Below are 27323 nucleotides of genomic sequence, written 5' to 3'. Positions count from 1 at the left end.
AGGGAAAAGAAATTATTTGTACAAGAATATTTATAGCAGCTCTTTCTGTGGTGGCCAAAAAACTGGAAATCAAGGGGATGCTAATCAATTGGGGATTAGCTGAACAAGTTGTGGTATGTGATTGTGATGGCATAATATTGTAATATAAGACATATTGAGCAGGACAGTTTCAGAAAATATTAGAAAGACTTATATGAACTCATGAAAAATGAAGTGAGCAAAACCAGGAAAACACTGTAGACAGTAACAGCAATATTATCCCATGATCAATTGTGAATGATTTAACTATTCTGATGAAAACAATGATCAAAGTCAAATCCAAAGAATCTGTGATGAAAAATGCTATGCACTTCCAGAGAGAAAATTGATGAACTCTGAATATAGACCAAAGCATACTTTTAAACTTTGTTTTTCTTTTTTTGTCTCTTTTCTTTTGCAACATAGCTAATATGAAAATGTTTTTATATGATTTCACATATATAATCAAAATCAAATTTGTCCTCATGTAGGGGAGGGATATTGGAACTCAAGTTTAAAAAATTAACACATAATTGGGAAATGTTTAACAAAATATACATGTTTTAAAATGATTGCTGCTTGGTTATATCATTTGAAGTCTTAATTTCTACCTTTTTCATTATATGTGTATATTTTATGTTTGTGTATATATATTTATTTGTACATGTGTATATGTATATATGTACACACACAGAGAGATGCACAGATTTTTTTACTAGATGATTGCCTAAGAAGAAGGCAACTCACCCATATCCCACATACGTACTCCAGCAAAACCCTTAGGTTTTCACTGGAGCAAATAACAATTAAAAAATTCTTCCACCCTGGAACTGCTCACAGCAAAATCAGCTGGGATCCTCTACCAGTAGAGCCAATAATGGAACACAGTAATATCCTAGAATGATCAGAGATTGTCAGGGACATGTATAGTCTACAATGCTCTGTATCCAAAAGTAGCAAAAGGAAAAGTCTTCCCTGAAAAAGTCTCATGTTTGTAAGAAAGCCTCAAATGGAAAGTTATAGAAACTAATAGAATGATGAACAAATCTAAGCTCGAATATTCTGAGATCACAAACACCCTATCCTGAATTTCCAGAAAGAATCCTGAAGATATAGGCCTATAATTTCATGAAATGTCTAGGCTTAGGGGAAAAAAATCACAGTTTTTCAGAATTCCAGTGATTCTTATTTTCCAGGTCCATTGTTTTTAATATCAACTATTAGAAAAATTTTAAAATTTTATCATTTTCTTCTAATATTTGTTGTTATATGATGGAGTCATTTATTTCTCTTTGGTCTATTCTGGTTTCCTCAACTTCAAAGATTCAAGTAGCCTAATCCAGAATAGTGGGAGTCAGCACAAGAACCCAGTGAACCCAAGAGGAGACTAGTCCAAATAATCCAGAGAATAGATTCTAGCCTTGGCACACAATCCTAATCCAGGAACTAAAACTAGAGAGATCAATGAATCAAAGAAAAAACCTACAAGTATCAAAGATGCAAATCTAACAACCTAACTCTATAACATAAGCAGAGATTCAAAGGAGAAAAATATATTTTCCAGAAAGACGACATGAACATTTAGAAAAATAAAGCAAAAGAAAAATAAAATAAAATAATGGGAAAAAAACTCTCAAGAATTGCAAGGAGAGTAAGTAGCTTGGTAGAGAAAGTGGTAAACCACAATCAAGAAATGCAATCTCTGAACACCAGAATAAACCAAAGAGAAACAATGACTCCATGACACAACAATAAGTATAGAAAAAAGTGATAAAAATTTTTTTTTAAAAATTCTGATATTTGATATCAAAAATAACAGAGCTGGAAAACAAGTTAATAATCACTGGAATTCCTGAAAATTGATTTTTTAAAAAAAAGCCTAGACCACTACATTTCATACTGAAAACTCCCCAAACCTCTTAGATTCAGAGAGCAAAATAAAGATAGAAAGAACCTACCACTTATCTCCCAAAAGAAATGCCAAAGGAAAAAGGTCACAGACAAAATTCAGAGCTCACTTGCTAAAGAAAATATACTTTGAGTGACAATAAAGAAGTAATTCAAGTACCAAAGAACTATAATCAGGATCATCTAAAACCTTGAAAATTGTATTAGAACCAGGAGACTATACTAAGAACTATACTGGAAGATTCTTTTAAAACCAGAGGTCTTAGAATACAGTATTACAAAAAACAAATGATTTAAGTTTATTACCAAAAACAACTTAGCCTACAAAGATGAATACAATCCTATAAAGAAACAAAAGAAGAGACTTTTACTGGAACAGATGACTTTCAAACATTTTAGATAAAAAGACCAGGGCTTAAGTGTGAAGTTTGAAATAAAAACACAATTGTGCAGAGATATCTAGGAAAGGTAAGTTGTATGTATGTATGTGTGTATTTGTGTCTGCCTCTTTGTGTAACTGTAAAGACCTATAGGACGATGTGGAGTTAACATACTAATAAAGAAAGATTTCTTCAAATGGTAATGAAGGAGATAAGAAAAACAGAGATACTGTGGGAAAGTATTGGTTCTGTTATAAAAGTTCTAAGAGGGGAAAGAAAAGGGAAGGTAAAAACACAGAAAGAAGGAAAGAAGGAATTAGCTATTTCTATAGACTGAGGTAAGAAACAAACGTGGAAGGAAATGAAGTTGGTATGAAAGGAATCTAATTTTTATGAACTTAATCCCCCCATATGCCTCCAGTGTAGAAAGAAATCACCCTTAAATGGGAAGTAAGTAGTACATGATACAGAATGAATGTTAAAAGGGGGAAAGGATTATACTAGGAAAGGCATAGACACCAAGAAAACATACTTCCCCATCTTGAAAGGAGAATTAAAAGGTGGGGAAGTAAAGCAAAGAACTAGTATCTAAAGGGGTAGGGGTGGGAGTTGGGGGGGGGGGGGAAATCTGGACTGCTTCTTAGATAATTTGGGAGTAGCTGAACAAATTATAGCATCTAGACATAAAAGAATATTATTATACCATAATAAATAATGAAAGAGATGACCTCAGATACTTCTGGGCAGTTTGAACTGATGCAGAATGTAGTGTGCAGAAATCAAAAGAACAATTTATATGAGGACAATACTATGAATAAAAACTCTGAAAAGCTCAAGAACTCTGATAAAAGCAATGATCAACCCTGTCTCTGGAGAACCTATGATGAATCATGTCACCCATCATTTGACAGAGGCAAAATGCAGAGATACATATTTTGGGTCACAACCACAATGTGAATTTATTTTGCTTAAGAATAAGACTATGTTTATTTGTTACAAGGTTCTCCCCCTCCCCCAATTAAATGGGAAGGGAATAATCAAGAAAGAAGCCAACAATAAAAATTCAACAACAAAAAATGTCATTGTGATTCTTTTTAAAAGAAAAAGAGGAAGGAATTCAGAAGAAGGCAAAGAATTAATTTTCTGGATGGTTGCAATTTCCCTTTCTTTTATTCTCTTTTTTCTTTCATTCCTTATCTTAGATTCAAAGGCCCCTCCTTATCTCCCTTTCTCCAAATTTTCTGTGTCTTTTTCTGAAAAAAAAAATTTTTTTTGTTCTTTAATACTCTTCCTTTTCCATCAATTTTGAATTTTTTTCTTTTATTCATAGTCTGTATGTATATTGTTTCTTTAGTTTTTTTTTTCCTTCTCAAGGAATTAAAACTTCTTAACTATCTGTGAAGACTCTCTCTAGATAATTTCCATACTATTGTTTTTGTAGATTTTGGCTGAGTTTTCTGTTGTGTCTCTCACTTAAAAACACAATTCATAAAATGTGTAATGAGGAATGAGCTATCTTCTCATAAATGAAATTTCTGTGTCTCCAATAATGCCAGTCACCTAATATTTTCTTTAGTGCCTACTATATGCCAGGTATTCTGTTAAGTACTGAAGATACAAGGAAAGGCAAAGCAAAACAAAACACTCCAGCTCTGACTCTCATGGAGCTCACAATGTAAAAGTAGAGACAATATGCAAACCAGTATGTACAAAAACCTTTACAAGATAAATTTGAGATAATCCACAGAGAGAGGCATTTAATATTAAGAGGCAGTGGGAAAGGTGGGACTTTAGTAAGACTTGAAGAAATCAAAGGAAGTCAGGATGTGACAAAGAGGACCATAGTTCTGAATATGGGAGACAGCCAGCAAAAATGGTCAAAGTCATTAGATAGAATGCCTTGTTCTAGGCATCTAGGAAAAGCAAGGTAGCCAGTGTCAATGGATCAAAAATACTTGCAAGAAAGTAAAGTCTATATTTAGATTGGAAAGACAGAAAGGCACCAGCTTAAGAAGGGTTTTTAAAGCCAAACAGAGGATTTTATATTTGGTTCTAGAGACAATAGGGAACCATTAAAGTTTATTGAAAGGGAATGGGGGAAGGAACAGGATAATTTGATCAGACCTACAATAAAGGAAGATCGATTTGACAGCTGAATAGTACATAGTCTGCAATGAGGAGACACCAAGAAGATGATCATTGCAATAGCTTACAAGAGAGGTAATAGAGGTCTAAACCAGGGTGGTGGCACTGTCAAGGGAGAAAAAGAGACATATACTGGAGATATTACAAAGACAGAAATAATAGGACTTGGAAACTATATTTAGGGAGCAGAAAAGAGTAAGAGAGTGAGGAGTCAAGTATAACACTTAGGTAGTGATCCAGGGTTATTGAGAAGATTGTGGTACTCTCCACAATAACAATAATAGTTAGGAAGAGGGGAAGATTTTGGAGAAAAGATAATGAATACCCTCACCATAATCATTTTCCCATTTGATATAAATCTCACCTCAGTGCCTATGTTCTTTCAACTTTCTGGGTGCCTGTTGCCCCAAGACCTCCAATTTCTCTTAAGTCAGGACGTCATTCTGAGATGGAAAACATTCTCTAAGACATAATACCTTTTTGCATCATAGACCTCTCAGGCAGACTGGTGAAACCTACATATGACTTCTCAGACTGTTTCTGAATGTATAAAATAAAATAAATAGAATTACAAAGGAAACCAATTATGTTCAAATAAAGATATAACTTTTCTCCCATTCAAGCTCACAAAACCAAATTTATCGACATACTCATATAGAAAATCTGTGAAACTAAGAAACTGTGAAGTAGGATCCTCTCTTCCAAATGCATTGAGACCTCTCATTTTCATTCTTCATTTTAAGCCCTTTTACCACCTCTCCCATTCCCCTTTATTTCTACATCTTGCTAAGATACTACAAAAGTTATATTCACTTCACTGTTCACCAGTGGATATGATATAATATCTCATCCATACCCCTCTATCACTTCACTCTCCCCTTTCTGGAAGCTCCCATTCTGCAATTTAATCACACACACACACACACACACACACACACACACACACACACAAAATGATTCACTAGTGAGATCTGGAGTGGTTATGGAATTTAATTGAAGATGTTTTAAATTTGTCTCATTACTTCTCCTGACTATTTAAATTTCATACATTATACATTTACTTAAAAATTTACTAATAGTTTCTCAGATGGTGTTCTTGTTTTAATGCAATAAGAATTTTTATTTAATGTAACAGTTATTCTTATCTTTTTAGATTCTCTTCTTTTAATAATCTCTAGAGATAGGGTAATTTGTGATTTTTTTCCTTAGTAGTTGTATTAATCTTTTCTTGTATTTCTTTTATTTGGGGTTATTTACCAGACGAATAATCTCATGTCTGGTCTGCTCCCCACTCCTGATACCTCAGACTCTTCACTTTTATTGAAATTACACATTTTTTCCTATTGATCATTAGCCTAAGATTTGCAGGGTGTATCATTTTAGGGTCTAACTAGAACACCTTTACTGTTTTTGGAATTTATTATTCTATTCCCTTCCACAGTGCCTGATGAGAGTAGCATTGTTCTACGTAAAGAGCATTTCTTTACTTTTCCATTTTAATCTCTCTCCTGGATGCTTGCAGGATTTGTTGTTTGTCACTAGAATTATTAAATTTTCCTACTGTGTGCCTTGGAGTGGTCTCCTGCATTCTTCCCCAATACAATCTGTTTAGTCTTTCAATTGGTAGTTTACTTTCTATAATCAAAAGATCTAGACAAGTTTTGTTTGCTATTTCTTGCCAAGTGGTATTCAAATTTGTTTTTTTGATGTATATTATTCAATAATATATTGTTTGTCTCTACTTCTTGTCTTCGGGATAATAATTTATGTATATATATATATACACTCTTTTGGCTGTATTGCTTTTTGTTCTTCTTCCATGTATATGACCTGAAAGTTCCTACAGTTACTACTATAAAGCCATTAATAATAAGATCAAATAAGAATCTAAAAATTCAAAGAGAAACTACAGAAAATAATTTCTTCCAATCCAAAAACAAGGAAAAAGTCATCTAGAAGCCAACAGTAACTAGTAAAGCCCCTCTAGTAAAGCCAGTGCCAACAAAACTAAAGACAGGACGGACATATGTTAAGAGACAGTAAGACAAACTCCTGAGAAGCTACAAAGTAGTGTAAAAGCTACAGAAAGGAGATCTTGGAAGCTCTAGGGAGATGCAGTAAAAGTAATACTGATACATTCAAACCAAACAGACCATAGGCTCTAAGGTTCCTAAAACTTTGTCTTAATCTTCCAAAGAAGACTCTGAGAATATGGCGCTCCGAAACTCAAATACTCTTTAAGGTTTAATCTTGGGAGGTAGAGATCAGTGAAAGAACTCAGAAAATCCAAGACAAGAAAAGCAAGGTGGAAAACCTCCCCAAAATGCAACGAAGGTAAATAGTGACTTAGGCACATAGTCCCAATTCAGAAACTACAACTGGAGAGATGAATAAAGCAAAGAAAACATGAATTAGTATTAAAAAAAAAATAGAACTGTTGCAACTCTAACTCTATAACAAGTGCTAAGAGAAACTCAAAGGAAAAAAAAAATTTCCCACAATCACTACCTAAATACTTAGAAAAAAATAAAGCAAGAAATTAAAAAAAAAAAAAAACGCTTTTAAGAAAAAAGAATTGCGAGGTTTTTGATTTCCTTCACAGGCTAGTTGTACACTATTTCAAAGTGTGACTCTTTTTCTACAGCAAAATAACTGTTTGGACATGTATACATATATTGTATTAACTTCTACTTTAACATATTTAACATGTATTGGTTAACCTGCCATCTGGGAGAAGGGGTGGGGGGAATGAGGGAAAAAGTTGGAACAAAGGATTTGCAACGTCAATACTGAAAAATTACCTATGCATATATCTTGTAAATAAAAAGCTATAATTTAAAAAAAAAATTGCAAGGCAGCTAGGTGGTGCAGTGAATAAAGGACCAGGTCTGAATTCAAATTTGGTCTCAGACAATTAATACTTGTGACCCTGGGAAGCTTACTTAACCCCAATTGCCTCAGGAAAAAAAGAAAAAGAAAAAAAAAAAAGAAAAGAAAGAGATTAAAAATTAGTACATTGCCTGGGGGGGGGGGGGGGAGAAACATGATAGCTTTACCCAACAAATGAAAAATCATATAGTAAATTATATAATAAAAATTATTAGAACAAAATCAAAACACTGAAATAAATGGAAGAAAATACAAAATGTCTGTTATTTTTTAAAAAGTGATGTGAAGAATAGGTCAAGAAAAGATAATTTAAGATAGGCATAATGCAGATTCCCCATCCTCCTACCCCCAAAAGACCAGTTCCTTTTTATTTTTAATGAAAAGAAGAATATGAATGAAGCATAGACTAAAAAGAGTTTTGAAAGTATCATACATAATTTATTATATACTTTAAAAAAATTTATCTTTTCAACATTAACTTCAAAATTTAAAAAAAATCTGGAAAAAAGGGAGAAGAAAAGAGAGGTTCGAGGAAAAGAACTAAAATAATAACTAGTTCTATTACAACTTTATGAACCATCAAAACACCAAAACACTTCTATTTTACCTCCCTAATTGATTCTCTATTCCACTGACTATAGCAGCTATTTCAAATACATATTTTTTCTTTCCTTAACACTCCTATCCTCTTCTCTACCACTTCATTTCTGCAGAGTACCTACACTAAGACTTAGACTTTAGCAAAAACAAATTAAAATTATTCACTGAGAACTTACTTTTCTTCACTTTTCATCATCTCCCTTTTTCTACTTGCATAGAAACTATTTAACCTAAAGAAGAAATTTGGGAAGCAGACAATATTTACTAAGAAGACAACATCTATCTTTTTGTAGTTTAGAGTATAATTTTTAAAAGGCAAGTTAACAGACAATAAAGCTAAATTCAAGTTGTAGTGTATACAGAAGAAATTTGTTTAACATTTGAAAATGACTCAATTTTTTTCTGTAAATTGCCCAAGTATAAAGAAAATTTTGATAGTAAATACTGATTTTTTAAAAAGTGTGATTACAGAATATTTTAATTTTTAAGGCTTTTCATTACCTAGCACAATTAAAAGCAATGAATTAAATCTTCAACAAATTAATAAGAGCAACTCACACACACAGCTTTAAAATGTGCAAAGCACTTTATATATATCCTCAGAACAACTCTCTGAGGTAGCTGCTATTATTATTATCCCTATTTTACAAATAAGCAAACAGAGAGTGAGATATATTGAATTTTTCCTCTAGAGTCACACAGTAAATACTAATATATGTCTTTATCAGTATCTGAATTCAGGTTTTCCTGATTCCATTCCATCACTCTATCCACTACTCTATTTCTCTTAAACTTTTTTACCAATATGGTTTTATACTAAAAATACTATAAGTAGTTTATTGCTTTTAACTCCCAAATCTTTTTTTCCCTTTGCACTTAGGCAGATTCTTTTTCCTAGTCTAAAGTTAGGCTGACCTAATTGCAAATAGGCCATTTCTGTGTAAGGGTTTTAATATACGTAAAATATTTTTTTAAAAATATGCTAAATTAGCAAAAGTCCCTTAACTATAATCAAGAGAGAAGATTAGGTACTATTTACTCTTTAAAAGAAGGAAAGGTATATTTAATTTACTGGGACATGCAATTTAAAGATGGGACGATGGAAAAACACATGAGACAAGTGAATCATAATGAAAGAAGCAAATTAAGGTTAACAGCTATGACAATTCTAGAAGGGGGCAAAATATTCATGTTTTCCTTTCTTTATTGACTTGAGCACTTAGCCAGGATGCATGGAATATATAACATCCACAAGTCTCAGAGGCACAAATATAGGTATTTTAACAAGTAACCTAAAGAATAATACCATCTAAGTTTCCACCCCTCACCCCCAGGAAATTCATTTAGAGTCAACCAATCCATCTTTTTTCTACTTTCTTTTGCTTAACAAACAAATTAATGAAGATAACAATGCACATAACTGAAAAAGTTGATATCTTTATCTAAAATCTTAAAGTAAAAAAAAGAAGATATCCATGAACTGCTTCAGTTGATAGAAAAGTAGACACAAAATAATGGAGTAATCCATGACGACATCTTTAAAAGAAGACATTTTTCTTTTATGTATTAGATTTCATTGTTAGTCTTCAAGTCATTTAAGATATGACAAGTTTTGCATAAAGAAAATAAAACTATTTGACAGATTACACACATTTCACCATTCTACAAGGAGAATTCAGCAATTCACATTTGCAATCTGAGACCATACTAAATGTTAACCCTTACTCCAACAGCAATAGTAGATTTCTCATCAACTCTGATAGCATTTTTTTCTTTTTAAAAAGGCAATACTTTTCTTCACTTTTCATCATCTCCCTTTTTCTACCTACATAGAAACTACTTAAACTAAAGAAGGAATTTGGGAAACAGACAATATTTACTAAGAAGCAATATCTATCCTTTTGTAGTTTAGAGTATAATTTTTAAAAGGCAGGTTAACCAACAATAAAGCTAAATTCAAGTTGTAGTTTATACAGAAGTTTATAATTTATACAGCTATGATAATTCTAAAAGGGGACAAACTATTCATGTTTTCCTTTCTTTATTGACTTGAGCACTTAGCCAGAATGCATGGAATATATAACATCCACAAATCTCAGAAGCATAAATAGAGATATTTTAACACGTAAAGCTACAGGAACCTAAATAATAGCTGTACATATTAAAATTTCAAAAATTCAGAATAACAATTTCTCACCAAAGTTAATATGGATTTAAATCACCTGAAGATTGGTTTTCTTTTGCTGCATCTATCATGTGCATCTAATAATGAAATACTCTTTAACAAGTAGAGATATAAATGCTTTATATTAAGAAAAATACCAAGAAAACTTTGGATTTTCAAAGGGACATATTTCATAGTATTAAAATTTCCAGCCAAAGCTGGAAAAGAAATTCCTTCAAAGTCTATAATATTTCCACTATAAGGAAAAATAAAACTGAGATTTTAGCAAAGTATAAATGAGACAGCAATCCAATTTTATTTCATGATGTAAAAGACAATAAATTTCCATAGCAATTTCTGTCAACTGCTTTGATAAAAAAATGATTACAAGAACAAAGTCAACAGGCACAACTGCTTTGTAAAAACTACAGCCAAAAATCAAGCCCCTTGTTATCCCTCATCTCACTTTATAAATAATTATAAATTTATAAAATAAATTATTTAAGTTCCATTTTAAACTCATGGAAGAATTCAATAATTCTATGCTTTGTTTCTGTCACTTCTTGCAATCGCTTATTCTAATTTGGTATTTACCCTATAAAAGACATAGGATACATAATATTCTTCAGGAATTTCTTAAAAGCTAAGTCTTGGTTTACTATGAATATTTTCTCTAAATGTAAAATCTATATCTACATTTAAATATAGTGATATTCTTAGCGCAAATGTAATTAAACCACAGCATAACCAGACATTTCCAAATGTGACAATTCCATAAAATGGTCAAAACTATGTCATTAAACAAATCATATGCTAAATTTGCAGTGAGAGAAAAGGTTTAATTTTACATAGATGTAGTTTCCCCATAAATCACCAACTGTATCATTATAACCTGAGATAATATTAGAAACACTTTTATTTTAAAATATGTAATCCAAAATATTATAATCTACAACAGAAACCAGAACACTCAAAACAGCATTTAAAAAACAGACATGAAATAAACAAAAGCCATCCTTTCATATAAAACTATGACTAATACACTTTTGTTTAATTCCCAATCCTAAAGCTAAAATGAAAATTACTTAAACTATGAAAATGTCTCAATCTGTTAATCTGACATGAACAAGCTGATAAATGAGAACAAAGTTACAGTATGTTCTGGCAATATTAGGAATTTCCTGAAATACTAGAAAATCTGTCCACAACAGATGGATCATCTAGAAAATAGATAACTCAATCTGTCAAAATGAGGTTCCCTAAAGCCATTTTCTACAGCAAATACCATATGATGTCATAGGAGTCTGTAACTTTAGCAAGCCAAAGAGGGAAAACCTGAACACGCACACGCAAAGAGAGGTATGAGCTACAATTTGACATTTCTTGTTTAAAAAAAAAAAATCCTGTTGATTTTATATTTAAAATCCTTACCAGTTAATTTCTTCACAGGTTGGAGCCGAACACTGATAGACTGATGGGTGAGTAAAGGGGAAGATGGAAGAGAGCGGGACATGCCCTCCATAATCCGAATGTGCTGCATACCTTCAGTCACTGGAAGTGGTGGGATGGCATAGTCTGGTTCAAAAGTACAGTCATTTTCTGTGGAGATGCCACCTAAGATAAATAAAGGAATGAAGCAAAGGGGCTGATGAGATTTCCTTCTTGTTTTACCAAATTTCATCTCATCTCCTTAGAATGACCGACATAACTGATAATCGAAAAATGAACAGTCTTATATAGAAATCACTAAAACATTTGTAAAACTTAAATAAATGTACTTATAAATTTATAAACATTTATAAAAATAAATATTTATACTCTCATATGTCCTATTGTTTGAAATCTATTGATATGGATTCTGTGATTGTAGAAATTTTGAGTATAAAGGCTTTAGGAAGGGCATCAGCTCTTTCAATGATTACAAGTGTGGTATTTTTAACAAAAACTATTGCTCTAGTAATCTAAGTTCTATTCTTCATGTCCCAGAAGGGTAATACATCTGACCTTGAGTTCTTGCCAAGGACCACACAGTCCAACATGAGGTAAGACAGGTGTGCCAGTCATTCAATGTATGAGACTAATATATTTGCAGCCAAATATCATGGGATCTAGTCCAGCTCTCACCAGCAATGTCCCAATACAGAGTTTTTGCTGTCATCTTGTTCTTATCATTTTTAATAGGGAGCAGATAAAAATGGTCCTGTTAGAAGTTATAATCCTGCTATTATTCTTTTCTTAATGGTCTGTTGACTATTGTGCAGGCAGATGAATTTAATTACATTTTGAAGAAAATAAAAGTTTTAAAATTTAAGTTAATTCCCTTCAGCCTCTCTCAAAGCTTCTTTGATACAATTCTAATAGCAGAGAGGACTACAGGGATTTTACAAACACATATATCTCTCCCAGAAGTTTTATTTTTTCTCAATGAATTCTCACTAAAAGTGTTTTTTTCCTTCTCCTAATGAACCTTTGAAGTTAAAAGCATTTGGTATTGTAAGGTGACATTCATTAAAAATATTGTTCTTCAGTTTTTATTGATCAATATGTATATCTAGGCAATTGTTGATAACAGTACAGTGTATGATAATGTTACAGTTCCAGTTCAATTTATTATTAGCTGAAATATTCCACATATTTAGAGATCTGTATTTGTAGAATAGGTATTTTAAATCTATGTCTATAAAACATAGTGTGCTTTTGATGTATTATTCTAGCCACATGTTTCGTGGCTAGAATGTTTTGGTAGAAGTTTTGTAGTAAATTTATACATTCTGCAGCAATATGTTGTACTATCTCAATTATTTCTTTCCATAATCAGCAAGTATCATTAAGTCTGGAATCCTTAAGCACACCCCTTCTGTAATTTCTAGTTGGCAATATCCAAAAATTCAGTTTCATTATACAAGTCTTTGTTGCCACAAACAAATTTGCAAGCATCAGTTATCTGTATGACACTCTTCTTCTTGATTTTTTTTTTTTTTTTTTGGCATACTGTTGGCTAAATTCATGCAGGTGTTGTCCATTTCACAGCCTTCTTCTGAATAAGCATTTTAAACCTGGGATTCAAAAATTTGGTTGCTGGGTTTTTTCCCCCATTTTGATAACTTTTTATTTTTCCAAATACATGCAAAGATAGTTTTCAACATTCACCTTTGCAAAACCTTATGTTTGAAATTTTTCTCCTTTTCTCCCTCCAACCCCCTCCCAGGAATAGTAAGCAATCCAATATAGGTTAAACACATGTTATTCTACTAAACATATTTCCATATTTATCATGATGTGCAAGAAAAATCAGATCAAAAGATGAAAGGAAAAAAAAACACAAGAAAAAAATACAAGCAAACAACAAGAACAAAAGGTGAAAATACTATGCTTTGATCCATATTCAGTCTCCATAGTTCTCTCTCTGGATACAGATGTCTCTTTCCATCATAAGTCAATTGGAATTGTCTTGAAAAACCTCATTGTCGAAAAGAGTCAAATCTGTCATAGTTGATCATTACATAATCTTGTTGCTGTGTACAATATTTTCTTGGTTTTATTCACTTCACTTAGCATAATTTCACATAAATCTTTCCAGGCTTTTCTGATATTAGCCTGCTCATCATGACTTATATAACAATAATATTCTATTTTGGTTCATATACCATAACTTATTCAGCCATTCCCCAACTAATGGGCATCCATTCCATTTCCAGTTCCTTGCTACTGCAAAAAGGACTACTATAAACATTTTCACACATATGACTCCTCTTCCCCTTTTTTAAGATCTCTTTGGGATACAGACCCAGTAAAGACACTGCTCGATCAAAAGGTATGCACAGCTTCATAGTCCTTTTGGACATTGTTCCAAATTGCTCTCCTGAAGGATTGCAACAATTAACAACTCCATCAATAATGCACTAGTGTTTCTGTTTTCCCACATCGCCTCCAATATTTATCATTATCTTTTTCTGTTATCTTAGTCAATCTGAGAGGTGTGAAGTGGTATCTCAGCGCTGTTTTAATTTGCATTTCTGTAATCAATAGTGGTTTAGAGCATTCTTTCATATGACTAGAAATGGCTTTAAGTTCTTAATCTGAAAATTGTCTGCTCATTGACTATCATTTGAATGATGGCTTGTATCCTTATAAATTTGAGGCAATTCTCATGTTTTAGAATTGAGGCCTTTATCAGAAACAATGGATGTCAAATCCGCCTCCTTTCCCCCAGCTTTCTGCTTTTCTTCTAATTTTGGCTGCACTGATTTTGTTTATTCAAAAACTTTTTATCTTGACATAATCAAAATTATTCATTTTGCATTTTATAATGCTCTCTAGTTCCCCTTTGGCCATAAATTTTTTCTTTCTCCACACATCTGAGAGGTAGAGTATCCTCAGGAATATTTTTTTTTTTAAAGAAAAGTTTAGATAATTATCTTTTAAAATAATTGGGTTTTTTCAAAATCTTAAATAATCCTAATAAAATCATTATTCTGAGAATGAGTTTATAGACTTCACCAGATAGTCAAATAAGTCCATGACACAACAAAGTTTAAGAATATCTGATAAATCATTTTCATTTACATTGGATGAATCTAATGTATATCTGTTATCAGCTTTGACTACTTCTCATTCAACTGATATCTACTTTCTTCAAAAGTATTTTGGTGGACCCACACCTAACACCATATACCAAGATAAGATCAAAATGGGTCCATGACCTAGGCATAAAGAACGAGATTATAAATAAATTAGAGGAACATAGAATAGTTTATCTCTCAGACTTGTGGAGGAGAAAGAAATTTGTGACCAAAGATGAACTAGAGACCATTACTGATCACAAAATAGAAAATTTTGATTACATCAAATTAAAAAGCCTTTGTACAAACAAAACTAATGCAAACAAGATTAGAAGGGAAGCAACAAACTGGGAAAACATCTTCACAGTTAAAGGTTCTGATAAAGGCCTCATTTCTAAAATATATAGAGAACTGACTCAAATTTATAAGAAATCAAGCCATTCTCCAATTGATAAATGGTCAAAGGATATGAACAGACAATTTTCAGAGGATGAAATTGAAACTATTACCACTCATATGAAAGAGTGTTCCAAATCATTATTGATCAGAGAAATGCAAATTAAGACAACTCTGAGATACCACTACACACCTGTCAGATTGGCTAAGATGACAGGAAAAAATAATGATGAATGTTGGAGGGGATGCGGGAAAACTGGGACACTAATGCATTGTTGGTGGAGTTGTGAACGAATCCAACCATTCTGGAGAGCAATCTGGAATTATGCCCAAAAAATTATCAAATTGTGCATACCCTTTGATCCAGCAGTGTTTCTATTGGGCTTATATCCCAAAGAAATACTAAAGAAGGGAAAGGGACCTGTATGTGCCAAAATGTTTGTAGCAGCCCTATTTGTAGTGGCTAGAAACTGGAAATTGAATGGATGCCCATCAATTGGAGAATGGCTGGGTAAATTGTGGTATATGAATGTTATGGAATATTATTGTTCTGTAAGAAATGACCAGCAGGATGAATACAGAGAGGACTGGCGAGACTTATATGAACTGATGCTAAGTGAAATGAGCAGAACCAGGAGATCATTATACACTTCGACAACGATATTGTATGAGGACATATTTTGATGGAAGTGGATTTCTTTGACAAAGAGACCTAACTAAGTTTCAATTGATAAATGACGGACATAAGCAACTACACCCAAAGAACGAACACTGGGAAACAAATGTGAACTATCTGCATTTTAGTTTTTCTTCCCGGGTTATTTATACCTTCTGAATCCAATTCTCCCTATGCAACAAGAGAACTGTTCAGTTCTGCAAACATATCCAACATATAAAGGACTGCTTGCCATCTAGGGGAGGGGGTGGAGGGAGGGAGGGGGGAAAAATCGGAAAAGAAACGAGTGCAAGGAATAATGTTGTCATTATAAAGTAATCATTAAATAAAAAAAATTTAAAAAAATTTTAAAAAAAAGTATTTTGGGAGTTTCTGGCATTTATCATGTACTTTTAAAGTGGCTCATACCAAGTTTAGGTCGAAATGGGTTCTTGAGCAAGACATAAAGAATGATATTATAAACAAATTAGAAGAACATAGGATAGTTTACCCCTCAAATCTATGGAGGAGGAAGGAATTTGTGACCAAAGAAGAACTAGAGATCATTAGTGATCACAAAATAGATAATTTTGATTATATTAAAAGATTTTTGTATAAACAAAATGAATGCAGACAAGATTAGAAGGGAAGCAATAAACTGGGAAATCACTTTTATATTCAAAGGTTCTGGTAAAGGCCTCATTTCTAAAATACATAGAGAAATGATTCAAATTTATAAGAGTTCAAGCCATTCTCCAAATGATAAATAGTTAAAGGATATGAAAAGACAATTTTCAGATGAAGAAATTGAAACTATTTCTAGTCATATGAAAAGATGCTCCAAATCACTACTGATCAGATGCTAAGATACCACTACACACCTCTCAGATTGGCTAAGATGACAGGAAGAGATAATGATAAATGTTGGAGGGGATATGGGTAAACTGTGACATTGATACATTGTTGGTGGAACTGTGAATGGATATAACCATTCTGGAGAGCAATTTGGAACTATGCTCAAAAAGTTATCAAAATGTGCATACCCTTTGACTCAGCAATGTTTCTACTGGGCTTATATCCCAAAGGAGAGAAAGGCATGCACATGTGCAAAAATGTTTGTGGCAGCCCTTTTTGCAGTGGCAAGAAACTAGAAATTGAGTGGATGACCATCAATTGGAGAATGGCTGAATAAATTATGGTATATGAACGCTATGGAATATTATTGTTCTAGAAGAAATGACCAGCAGGATGATTTCAGAAAGGCCTGGAGAGACTTACATGAACTGATGCTAAATGAAATGAGCAGATCCAGGAGACCATTTACATGGTAACAACAAGACTATATGATGATCAATTCTGATGGATACAGCTCTCTTTAATAATGAGATGATTCAAACCAGTTTCAATTACACCCAGAGAGAGGACTGTGGGAACTGAGTGAGGACCACAGCATACCATTCTCACCTTTTCTGTTATTGTTTGCTTACATTTTGTTTTTTCTCAGTTTTTTTCTTCCTTTTTGATCTGATTTTTCTTGTGCAACAAGATATCTGTATAAATATATATACATATATTGGATTTAACATATATTTTAATATATTTAACATGTATTGGATTACCTGCTATCTAGGGGGAGGGAGGGAGGAGAAGGAGGGGATAATTTGGAATAGAAGGTTTTGCAAGGGTCAATGCTGAAAAAATTACCCATGCATGTGTTTTATAAATAAAAAGCTTTAATTAATTAAAAATAAAATAAAATAAAATGACTCATACTCCTTAACAGTGCATAAGTGTTCATCTTTCCACACTAACTTTCAGTAATGAACTATATGTTTTGTTAAAATTGTATGAATTTTGTTGGGACATCACAGTTTCAAGCTATATAATATGACTGCTCCTGTGTAGGTGTTAATTGCTTTAAATGTGTTTTGCTTTCTTTTCTGATTTGACTTTGATTTCAGAATAACAGTAAGTCTCATCATATTGAGCCAAAATCTTCTCTTCTATATCTTTAGATTCAGTTCTGCCAGGAGGATAAAAAGATATTTATACTAGGACTTTCATCTATTGGTTTAAGGTTCAATATGATGCCCAATTCAAGCTTAGAAACTTTTAATTTCTCTCTTTCTTTAACAGGCATTAAAAATTTTATGTTTAAATACAAACTGTATTTTGCTATTATTAGAATTTCTCTTGAAATGAATGAGCTGATAAATTGTTTTTCAGGGCAGATGTGGTTAGGTGATTTTGCTGTCTTCTTCTAGTTCTCTATTTTGAAAGTTTTTTCAGTTTATGTACTTTGGAAACAATTAATATTTAGTAAAACAACATCTATTAAAAAATCTTTTTAAATTTTTACATATCACTGATATGTCCTAATAATTTGGAGTAACAAATTAAACTGAAACAATGTAGTGTAACATTTTAATTCTCCAAGAGATTTTGAATTCTATATTTGTGGGACAAAGTCATGCCATTTATTATTTTATTTTCAACAAAAATTATTTCCAGTTTCAAATTCTTTCTCTCCCTTGGTTCTTCTCCCAACCATCGAGAAGACAAGAAATACAATAACTACTATATAAAGGAAATTATGGAAAACATATTTCAACAATAGTCATGTTGGGGGGAAAGCAAGAAAAGTAAAAGAAGAGGGAAAAACAGATATTACATTCTATACTCAGAGTCCATCAGTTCTCTCTTTGGAAGATGCTGGAAGTAGCATCTTTCATCATGAGTACTTTGGAAATGTCTTTGATCACAACTGCTCAGAACTGCTAAGTCTTTCACAATTGATTACTATCATAATGTTGTTGTTAACATGTACAATGTTCTTCTGGTTTTGTTCCCTTTACTTTGCATGAGTTTATATACGTTTTCCTAAGTTATTTTTTTTCCCCCTGAAACCATCTCCTTCATTATATCTTATAGCACAATAGTATTCCATCACAATCATATAATATAACTTGTTCAGTCATTCCTCAATTGATGGGCATCCCCTAAGTTTCTAATTTTTTGTCATCACAGAAAGAGATGCATTTTTATGCACATGAGTCCTTTTAACTTTTTTTTTTTAAATCTCTTTGGAGTACAGGCCTAGTAGCAGTATTATTAGGTCAAAAACTATCCATAATTTTACCATTTCCAGATTACTCTCCACAATGGTTAGACCAGTTCACAGATCCACCAACAGTGCATTAAGGTGCCTTTTTTTCTATATCCCTTCTAACATGTCATTTTTTTCCCTTCATCTATGATTGTGAGGTAGTACCAAAAAGTTGTTTTAATTTTCATTTTTTTATTATGAGGGATATAGAACATTTATCTATGACTACTGATAGTTTTGATTTCTTCTTCTAAAAAAAAAATTGATTCATATTTTTTGACCACGTTATTAATGAGAAAAGGGCTCTTCTTTCTATAAATTTGGCTCAGTTTCTATATATCTGAAAAATGGGATCTTTAACTAAGAATTTGCTGTGAAAAACAAAACAACTCCCAGTCCCTTCAGCTTTCTTTTTAATTTTGATTATACTGGTTTTGTGTAAAATACTTTTAAATTTAATATAATTAAAATTATAAATTTTACTTCCTTTGATCCTCTCTGTCCATTATTTGGTCATGAACTCTTCACTTATCCATATCTCTGACAGGTAATTTTTTTCCCATGCTTTCCTAATTTGTTTGTGACATCACCCTTTATGTCTAAATCATGTACCCATTTTAAGTATATCTTGGCATATGATATAAGATACTAATCTATGCATACTTTCTGCCAGACTATTTTCCAGTTTTCTCAGCAGTTTTTGTCAAATGGCTGGCACTAATAGCAAGCATATTTGGATTTATCAAATACTAGGTTACTGTTCTCTGTTACTTCTATTTATCATGTACCTAATCTATTTGACTGATCAGCCACTATTTCTTATCTAGTACCAGATTGTTATGTTGATTTCTGCTCTGTAGTGCAGTTTGAGATCTGTTTCAGTTAGCTCCCCTTCAGTTTAAAAAAAAAAACAAAAACTGACTCCTTTAATATTCTTGACCTTTTGTTCCTCTAAATCTATTGTATCATCATTTTTTCTAGCTCTATAAAGTAACTGGTATAGTACTAAGTAAATTAGGTAGTATTGTCTTTTTTCATACATTGATTCAGCCTACTCACGACCAATTAATATTTCATCTATTGCTTATGTCTGTCTTTGTGTTTAGATTTTATTAATTGTCATCTATTAGCAGATGAAAGATAGTGAGCTTCTGATTTATAATTTTAGCTTTCAGGTTGCCTCTAAGGAAGTGTTGGGTAGGTAATAAATTTTTGCAGATTACAATTACATGTTGTACAGTTTTTATAATTTCCTCAAATAATCTGCATCAATCAGTAAGCCTGAACTCAAAGACAAGTAATTTCTAGTGTGAATGACCAGATTCCTAGACTGGATTCACAAAACATTTGTTTCAATTAAATTCAATTAAAACAATCCAATGACTCAGCCTTTTGTTTAATGCATCTTTGTCAATATCTTGATGGTTGAGTTCATGCAGATGTAGCCTATGGAGGGTTTTTAGATTCGTTTCTTGGATCTTACACATAAGATCCATCTGGAAGTAGAATATTTCCAGTTACAGGAGAAAGATTCAACAAGAACTATCTATTGTTGACATTTGCTAATCCTTAGTAAAGTGATGCCTGCTTGCTCCAAATGTATTTCTGTATGTTTTAAATCTTTTTTTCTTGGACTACAAATACCAAATCTCTTCTTCCTTTATTGTATGCAAGTGTAAAATTGCAAATCTCTCTCTTAGAAAGACATGTCTTCTGTTTTGTAAATATTACAGGTATTTGTTAGAATACTTTTCAACTCTATTGTGGTACATTTTAGAGCTGAGAAAGTAAGTAAAGACTCAAATTACATAGTTATTAATCACTTTAAATATATTCTTCTCAACTTTAATTTCAGGATGCCAGTAAGTTCAATGTACAAACAAACAGCTTTTTGTGACTCACAAGAAGAGGTGTATTGTCTAGAGGAGACCAAATTATTTCTAAATAGCTTCCTTATTTACTGGTTCAGCTTGACCTCTAGATCTAAGCTTAAAATCTTCAGATTTTATCTTTTACATTTGTTAAGTTCAAATAATATTTTGATACTGTTAGAGAAAGATTTCACAGAATGTAGAATTTTGCAATATTCTTAGAATAGGGCTCCCTCTCTTAAGCCTTTTCTTGTTATTCATCCTCTACTCAGATGTCTGATCATATTACCTATTACTCATTAAATTCCTATTGTTTCCTACTACCTCCATGATCAAATATAAAGTTCTGTTTTTGACATTTAAGGCTCTTTACAACCTGCCCTCTCCCCAGCTTTTCAGTATTTTCACACTTTACTCCTTTCCATAAACTCCCCAATCCAATACCAGTTTATGTGGTTCTTTTTCAAACAACACTCAATCTCCTATCTCTATTCCTTTGCACTGGCTAAACCTATTCCCAGAATGCTCCCCACCTCACCTATGCCTTCTGACATCCTTCACTTCTTTCAAGACTCGGGTCAAAGACTTCATGAGACCTCCATAATTCCCCATTATTTCAGCATTCACTTCTAAGTTTGCTTTCCTTTTACTCTCTATTTAGTATGCCTGTACCTATAGATTTAAGTTGTTTTTCCCATTAGTATGAAAGCTCCTTGATTTTAGGGTCTGTTTTTGCATTTTTTAAACTCTAATACTTAAAACTGTTCAACAAATAATAGGCACTTAATAAAATGCTTGTAGATTGATTAAACTATTGTTTCATGTAGGCTGGGGAGGCTGTTTATTTTTGTGAACTCATATACTTTGATATCATACATGTATATCTAATAATAATAAGATATTTTTGGCTTGACTCCTTTAACTTGTAAGCCAAACATTTCAATTTAGAAGAGATGATAACAGATGAACATAACAAAATTAAAGTGTCTCCCGAGAAAAAGTCACATTTTACATTAATTTTCTTTAACATAACTTTGTTGATGGCTAAGAGAACAATTTTCTATGAGTATATTAAGTAGTTTCCAGTTCTTCTTTTACTTGGCTCTATTGTATATATGTATAATAAATGAATAAACCATGAGTGTGAAAATGAGCTTAAAGGCTTTAAGATAATAAAAGAAGTATAAAAGTTATGATGCTTTAGTGTGGCTTCTTCAATAATTATTGAGTCAATAATAATCTGCTCTTTACATACTGGGACTTGCTTGCATATATATTTTGTATTTTAGATGTTTTTGCTTTTATGTGTTTATGCATTTTCATAAGGTACAGGATGTGAATGGTCTGTGTAACAAATACAAATAGAATTGAACTATGTTTGTAAGAAGAGTTGATATTCTTATATTTTAGTAAGCGATACCTTCCATTAAGAAAGGTGTGATCAGACATGGTCTGAGAGAAAACAAAGTAAGTACTATGAGAGTAATTTGCAAACAACTGTTAAATATTTAATTCAAAATTATGTATCTTGACTAGCATCACAGCCTTCCAGTTTTGCAGAAAAGCTAGAGTTTCAGTTATCTCCACTGATATAATTTTTGTTTATGATGTTAATGATGCATGTACTGTTTCTTTTTTTATCTGATTTGCATTTTTCTTCTGTAAGACTTTTTATGACCATATGGAAGATAATAAATTTTCCACATTCTTCTTCACTGGATGTTTTCCCTCCTGATTTCTCTACTTCTCAGGCATCTGTTTAAAACTTTGTGGTTAATGATTTTTTTTCTTGGAGCTGCTTTGACTTAATAGTCAATTGCTCATTAAAGGAAACTAGACTTTTTGATACACTTTTGCTTTTTTCTAAATTCTGTTCTACTTGTTTTTTATTGATATAATTGGAAAATAGTGTTCATTTTTCTACTCTGTGTACATTAGAGATTGCCATTTTCACAATGCCATTGATCTACAAGGTTTTTTTGAAGTTCTTTAATAGTTTGCTGAAGCCACTTCCAGTGTTGTCTAATATCTATTAATCTAGTTATGCTTTGAAAGCCCTACCTAGTCTTACCATTGAAGTTGCTGCCACACATATTGATGTATGAGGGATTTTAAATGTTTTGTACTTTTTATTTAAAAAACAGTAAAAATGTATTCAAAGCTAATACAGCTTCACTGAATGATTCTTCTTTGGTACAGTTGATCTACTAGTCGAATTCATTTCATCCAACTAACAGCAATGAAATCTTACCCTAAGTATACCAATTCTCTCTCAAAATCATTTGAGATATTACTTTTTTGGGGGATGGGAGTGGAGTGGAAGTGGGTAGTGATAATTTGCTTCATTGTTAGACAGAAATTCTGGAGTTTATATTAAGTAAAAATTTCCATTGATTTCAGGCTCTTCAATTTTTCCCTCATCAGATTTCACTTTTTTCATTTCTTCTTTTCTCTAGTCTATGATCAGAATTTGAAAGTTATTTGTGATAGTTGCCCTGCACTGGTTAGCAATGTTATATGGGTTAGAACTGGGGGTACCCCGTATGAAATCATTACTTATAATTGGCAAGACATATCTCTAATTTTATCTAGAATATTATTATTCCTATCTTTAGTTAATTTCAAGCATGCATTTGTCCCCCTTTTGTGATCAATTTCATGTATACTGACAATTTCCAACACATGAAGTATTGGAATTTTGGATTTACTTTGCTGAATCTTACCCTATTGTGGTAGGGTATGCAAAAGAATACTACTGCCCTAACACTTAATAGGTTCAAAGATGCTAATTCTGCAATACTGATTCTTGGGAATGGTTGTAACACATTAAACATGTTCTAACAAAGAACCCAGTTTGTTAGTTTTACTTGTCCAAAGATACACAGAGTGAGTATCCAGAGAGTACCTTGGCTTTTTTGAGTCAATCTATTAGCTTGAACTAGGACTCAGTCAGAAGAAAAGTACTATTTTTCAAAACACAGTTCAGCATGGCTTCCGTTAAGAGTTTAGCTCCAAACCTTTTGAGCAATCACACTCTTAGCCAGGTCCCATTGTCAATATAGGAGCCAATGCTCCTATAGAGCACTATAAGAGTGCTATAAGATTTATTGTCAAGTATAGGATATATAGTCACTGACATTCAAAGAGCTACTGTGCTTCCTCTTTTTTGATGGTAGGGTGGGAATGGGTATCAGGGCAATGACCCCATTTTTGACTTTACCGGGAATATCTCATAGGGGTTCCCCTCATTGAGGACTCTGAAGTTTACTTGAAAAGTGGGGTCCTAGATTTTATCATGGTTAGTTGCCCAATTATCCTTGCTTCTTTGGTCAATTAACTTTTCAGTGACTCAATTAACATATCAAGTGGTTATTGTTTCCTCTTTAGGGCCCATGCTACTCTTATGACATTTGCCCTGATTTTTGGAAATCTTAAATTACCATACCCAGAAGTTATTTTGAGAGGTAACATTTAGTCTGACTTATTCCTGAAGACTTGTGTTAGCATCTTTTTTAAAAAATTGTGTTTTTTTCTGGTTATATTTGCATATTAACTTTTTAAATATACACCTCTTTATGAATCATCTTGGGAGAGAAAAATCAGAACAAAAGGGAAAAACCACAGGAGAAGGGGGGAAAAACAAAAAAGAAATGAACAATAATATGTGTTGATTTACATTCAGTCTCCATAGTTTCTTTTTCTTGAGTCTTTCATAGTTGATCATTCCACATTCTTGCTCTTACTGTGTACAATGTATTCTTGGTTCTGCTTGTTTCACATCAGCATGTAACTCTTTCCAGGTCTTTCTAAAATCAGCTTGTTCATAATTTTTTATTGAACAATAATATTCCATCACCTTTATATACCACAATTTATTCAGCCATTCCCCAATTGATGTGCATCTACTTATGCTCCAATTCTCTGCTAACACAAAAAGAACTGCTACAAACAGTTTTGCACATGTGAGTTCTTTTCCCTCCTTTATATTTCTTTGGGATACAAATCCAGAAGTGGCACTGCTGGGTCAAAAGATATTCAGTTTTACAATTCCATCCCAATGTATTATGAACCAATCTTCCCACATCCCCTCCAACATGTATCATTATTCTTTCCTGTCATCTTAGTCAAATTGAGAGGCATGAGGTGTCTCAGAGTTGTTTTAATTTGTATTTCTCTAATCAATAGTGATTTAGAGCATCTATATGGCTGTAGATGACTTTAATTTTGTCATCTGAAAATTTTCTGTTCATGTCCTCTGACCATTTATCAATTGGAGAATGATTTGTATTCTTATAAATTATACACAATTCTTTATATATTTTAGAAATGAGACCTTTATCAGAAATACTGGCTGCAAATTTTTTTTCCCCAAGCTTTATACTTCCTTTTAAATCTTGTTTGTGCTGGTTTTGTTTGTACAAAAACTTTTTAATTTAATGTAATCAAAGTTGTCCATTTTGCATTTCATAATGTTCTCTAGTTCTTCTTTGGTCATAAATTCTTCCTTTCTCCAAAGATCTGGTAAATAAATTATCCCTTGCTCTCTTAATTTGTTTATAGTATCATATAACCCCTTTGCACCTACATCATGTAATGAATCAGTATTTTTTTTGGCTGAGGCAATTGGGGTTAAGTGACTTGCCCAGAGTCACATAACTGGGAAGTGTAAAGTATCTGAGGCGAACTCAGGGCCTCCTGACTTCAGAGCTGCCACTCTATCCACTGCACCACCTAGCTGCCCCATGAGTCAGTATCTTAATGTCATCAATAACACATCTTTATAGGGTGGATGGGTAGTTTAGGTCACATAGCCTTCCTTCCTGTTCAGTGCTGCCTCTTATGGTCATAAGAGAGAAAACAACAGACAAATTATTTTGCAAATATGTTACTGACCGTTAAAAAGGCCAAAGTCTCCCATTGCATGGGGACCCGTCTCCAGTTGTCCTGATTTTTCTTGTCATTGGATCCATCTGGAGCATAGAATGGGTCTGGGGACAGTCCTGCCTCTCTTAACTCCGACTTACTTTCAAGTCATGACACCCCCTTCCTCATGTCAAGATTCTCTTAGAAAACAAAGGATAAACAACCAACAAATGAGGGTCCATCAACATGATACCTATGTAATGAATTGCCTTCACCTCAATAGGAAGCTGCAGTCTGGTCAGACTCCAACTCATTAAATGGTAGCAAACTGCAGAATTTTTAAGCCATTTCCATGGCAGGAGTAGAAAACTATACATGTTTGTCAGGTAAAAGTAAACATATCTTCTATATTCACTTTGTGATCTAACAACCGAAGAGTACCACCTTGAACTGAGGCTTTGTATCACTCTTTACTGCACTTTTGGAAAAAATGGTCACCCTTTTATAGTCCTGATTGTGATTCCCATGTTGATCTCTGCTTCATGGCTTTTGAAACAAATTGTTCTCATTCATTCATTCATTCTGCTGGGGGACGTCTTCATGTGCCTTTGGTAGAACAATTCCATCTCCCTCCCCGCCATCAGCGGGTTCAAGATCTGTCAGTTACCCTAAGAATACACCACTAGATATTGTATATTGCTATAGTGCTATGATCAAACAATCTTTTATTGCCATCTCCTAAGTAAAATTATACATCTGGAGGGGGAGTGCCTTCTAAAAATAACAATAATGGCCCACATTTATATGGTTCTTACTAGGCACTGGGCTCTGTACTAAGCACCTCTAATCCTCACAACAATCCTTTGAGGTAGATGCTGTTTTAATCTTCGCTTTACTGTTGAAAAAACTGAAGCAGACAGAGGTCAATGACTTAGCCAGATTTATTCAGCTAAGTGTGAAGCTGGATTTGAACTCTGGAGTTCCCAGAACAGCTACGTGGCACAATGGATAAGGTGCCAGGAGTGGAGTCAGAAAGTCTCTTCTTCATGAGTTCAAATGTAGTCTTAGACACTTATTTGCTATATCGTTAAATCCTGTTTGCCTCAAAACATGTTATAAGCAAAGCACAATTCTGCATTCTCTGTGTATGTGTGTACACATCTCTTTCTGTACTCTGATTTATTAACATCTCTCTCAGGAAGTGGGGAGTGTGCTTCATCTTTTGTCCTCTGGAATCATGGTTGATTGTTAGCTAATTCATTCAAAGTTATTCGTCTTTATCCTATTGTTTTCTTTGTGTAAATTGTTCTACTTTTGTTCATTTCATTCTGCATCAGTTAATATAAGCCTTCCTAGGTTTCTCTGAAACCATCTCCAATTTTTTACAATACAACAGCATTACAGTACATTTATACACCGTAATTTATTCAAGTTTTCCTTATTTTATGGGTGCCCTTTCAGATTCTCACTATTTCCCACTTCTAGAACAGCTCAAAAGTGAGAAAGTGAGTATGGATTTTTTTAGGGACTTTGGATAATAAAAGTTTATGTATTCTTAGATAAGTTTGCTTTGGTTAGGATTAAGCCTTCCTTCTTATTTCCCTACTGAGTGAAATATATTTCGGTAGTCAATTGTGTGTACTAAATTCAGATCTTCTAGTCTTCTATACACTAAGCAACTTAGGTACTAATAAAACATTAAAAAAATACTTATACTAAATCTACTAAATATAATAAACATCTTGTTTCTCATAACATGAAACCTA

General features: G+C 32.8%; 1 protein-coding gene across 1 annotated transcript in view; it reads right to left on the bottom strand.

Moving 5' to 3' along the window:
• TANC2 (tetratricopeptide repeat, ankyrin repeat and coiled-coil containing 2) overlaps positions 1-27323 on the bottom strand; it is a 522665-nt gene that overhangs the window by 304503 nt on the left and 190839 nt on the right. Inside the window, exon 4 of the mRNA XM_051994951.1 lies at positions 11536-11718. Coding sequence (XP_051850911.1) covers positions 11536-11718 — 183 coding nt within the window. The remainder of the gene's footprint in view (positions 1-11535; positions 11719-27323) is intronic.

The sequence above is a fragment of the Antechinus flavipes genome, chromosome 4, assembly GCF_016432865.1.
Source record: "Antechinus flavipes isolate AdamAnt ecotype Samford, QLD, Australia chromosome 4, AdamAnt_v2, whole genome shotgun sequence".
Classification (NCBI taxonomy): domain Eukaryota; kingdom Metazoa; phylum Chordata; class Mammalia; order Dasyuromorphia; family Dasyuridae; genus Antechinus; species Antechinus flavipes.
Note: the sequence above shows the minus strand (reverse complement) of the source record. Positions and strands in the feature narration are given on the sequence as shown.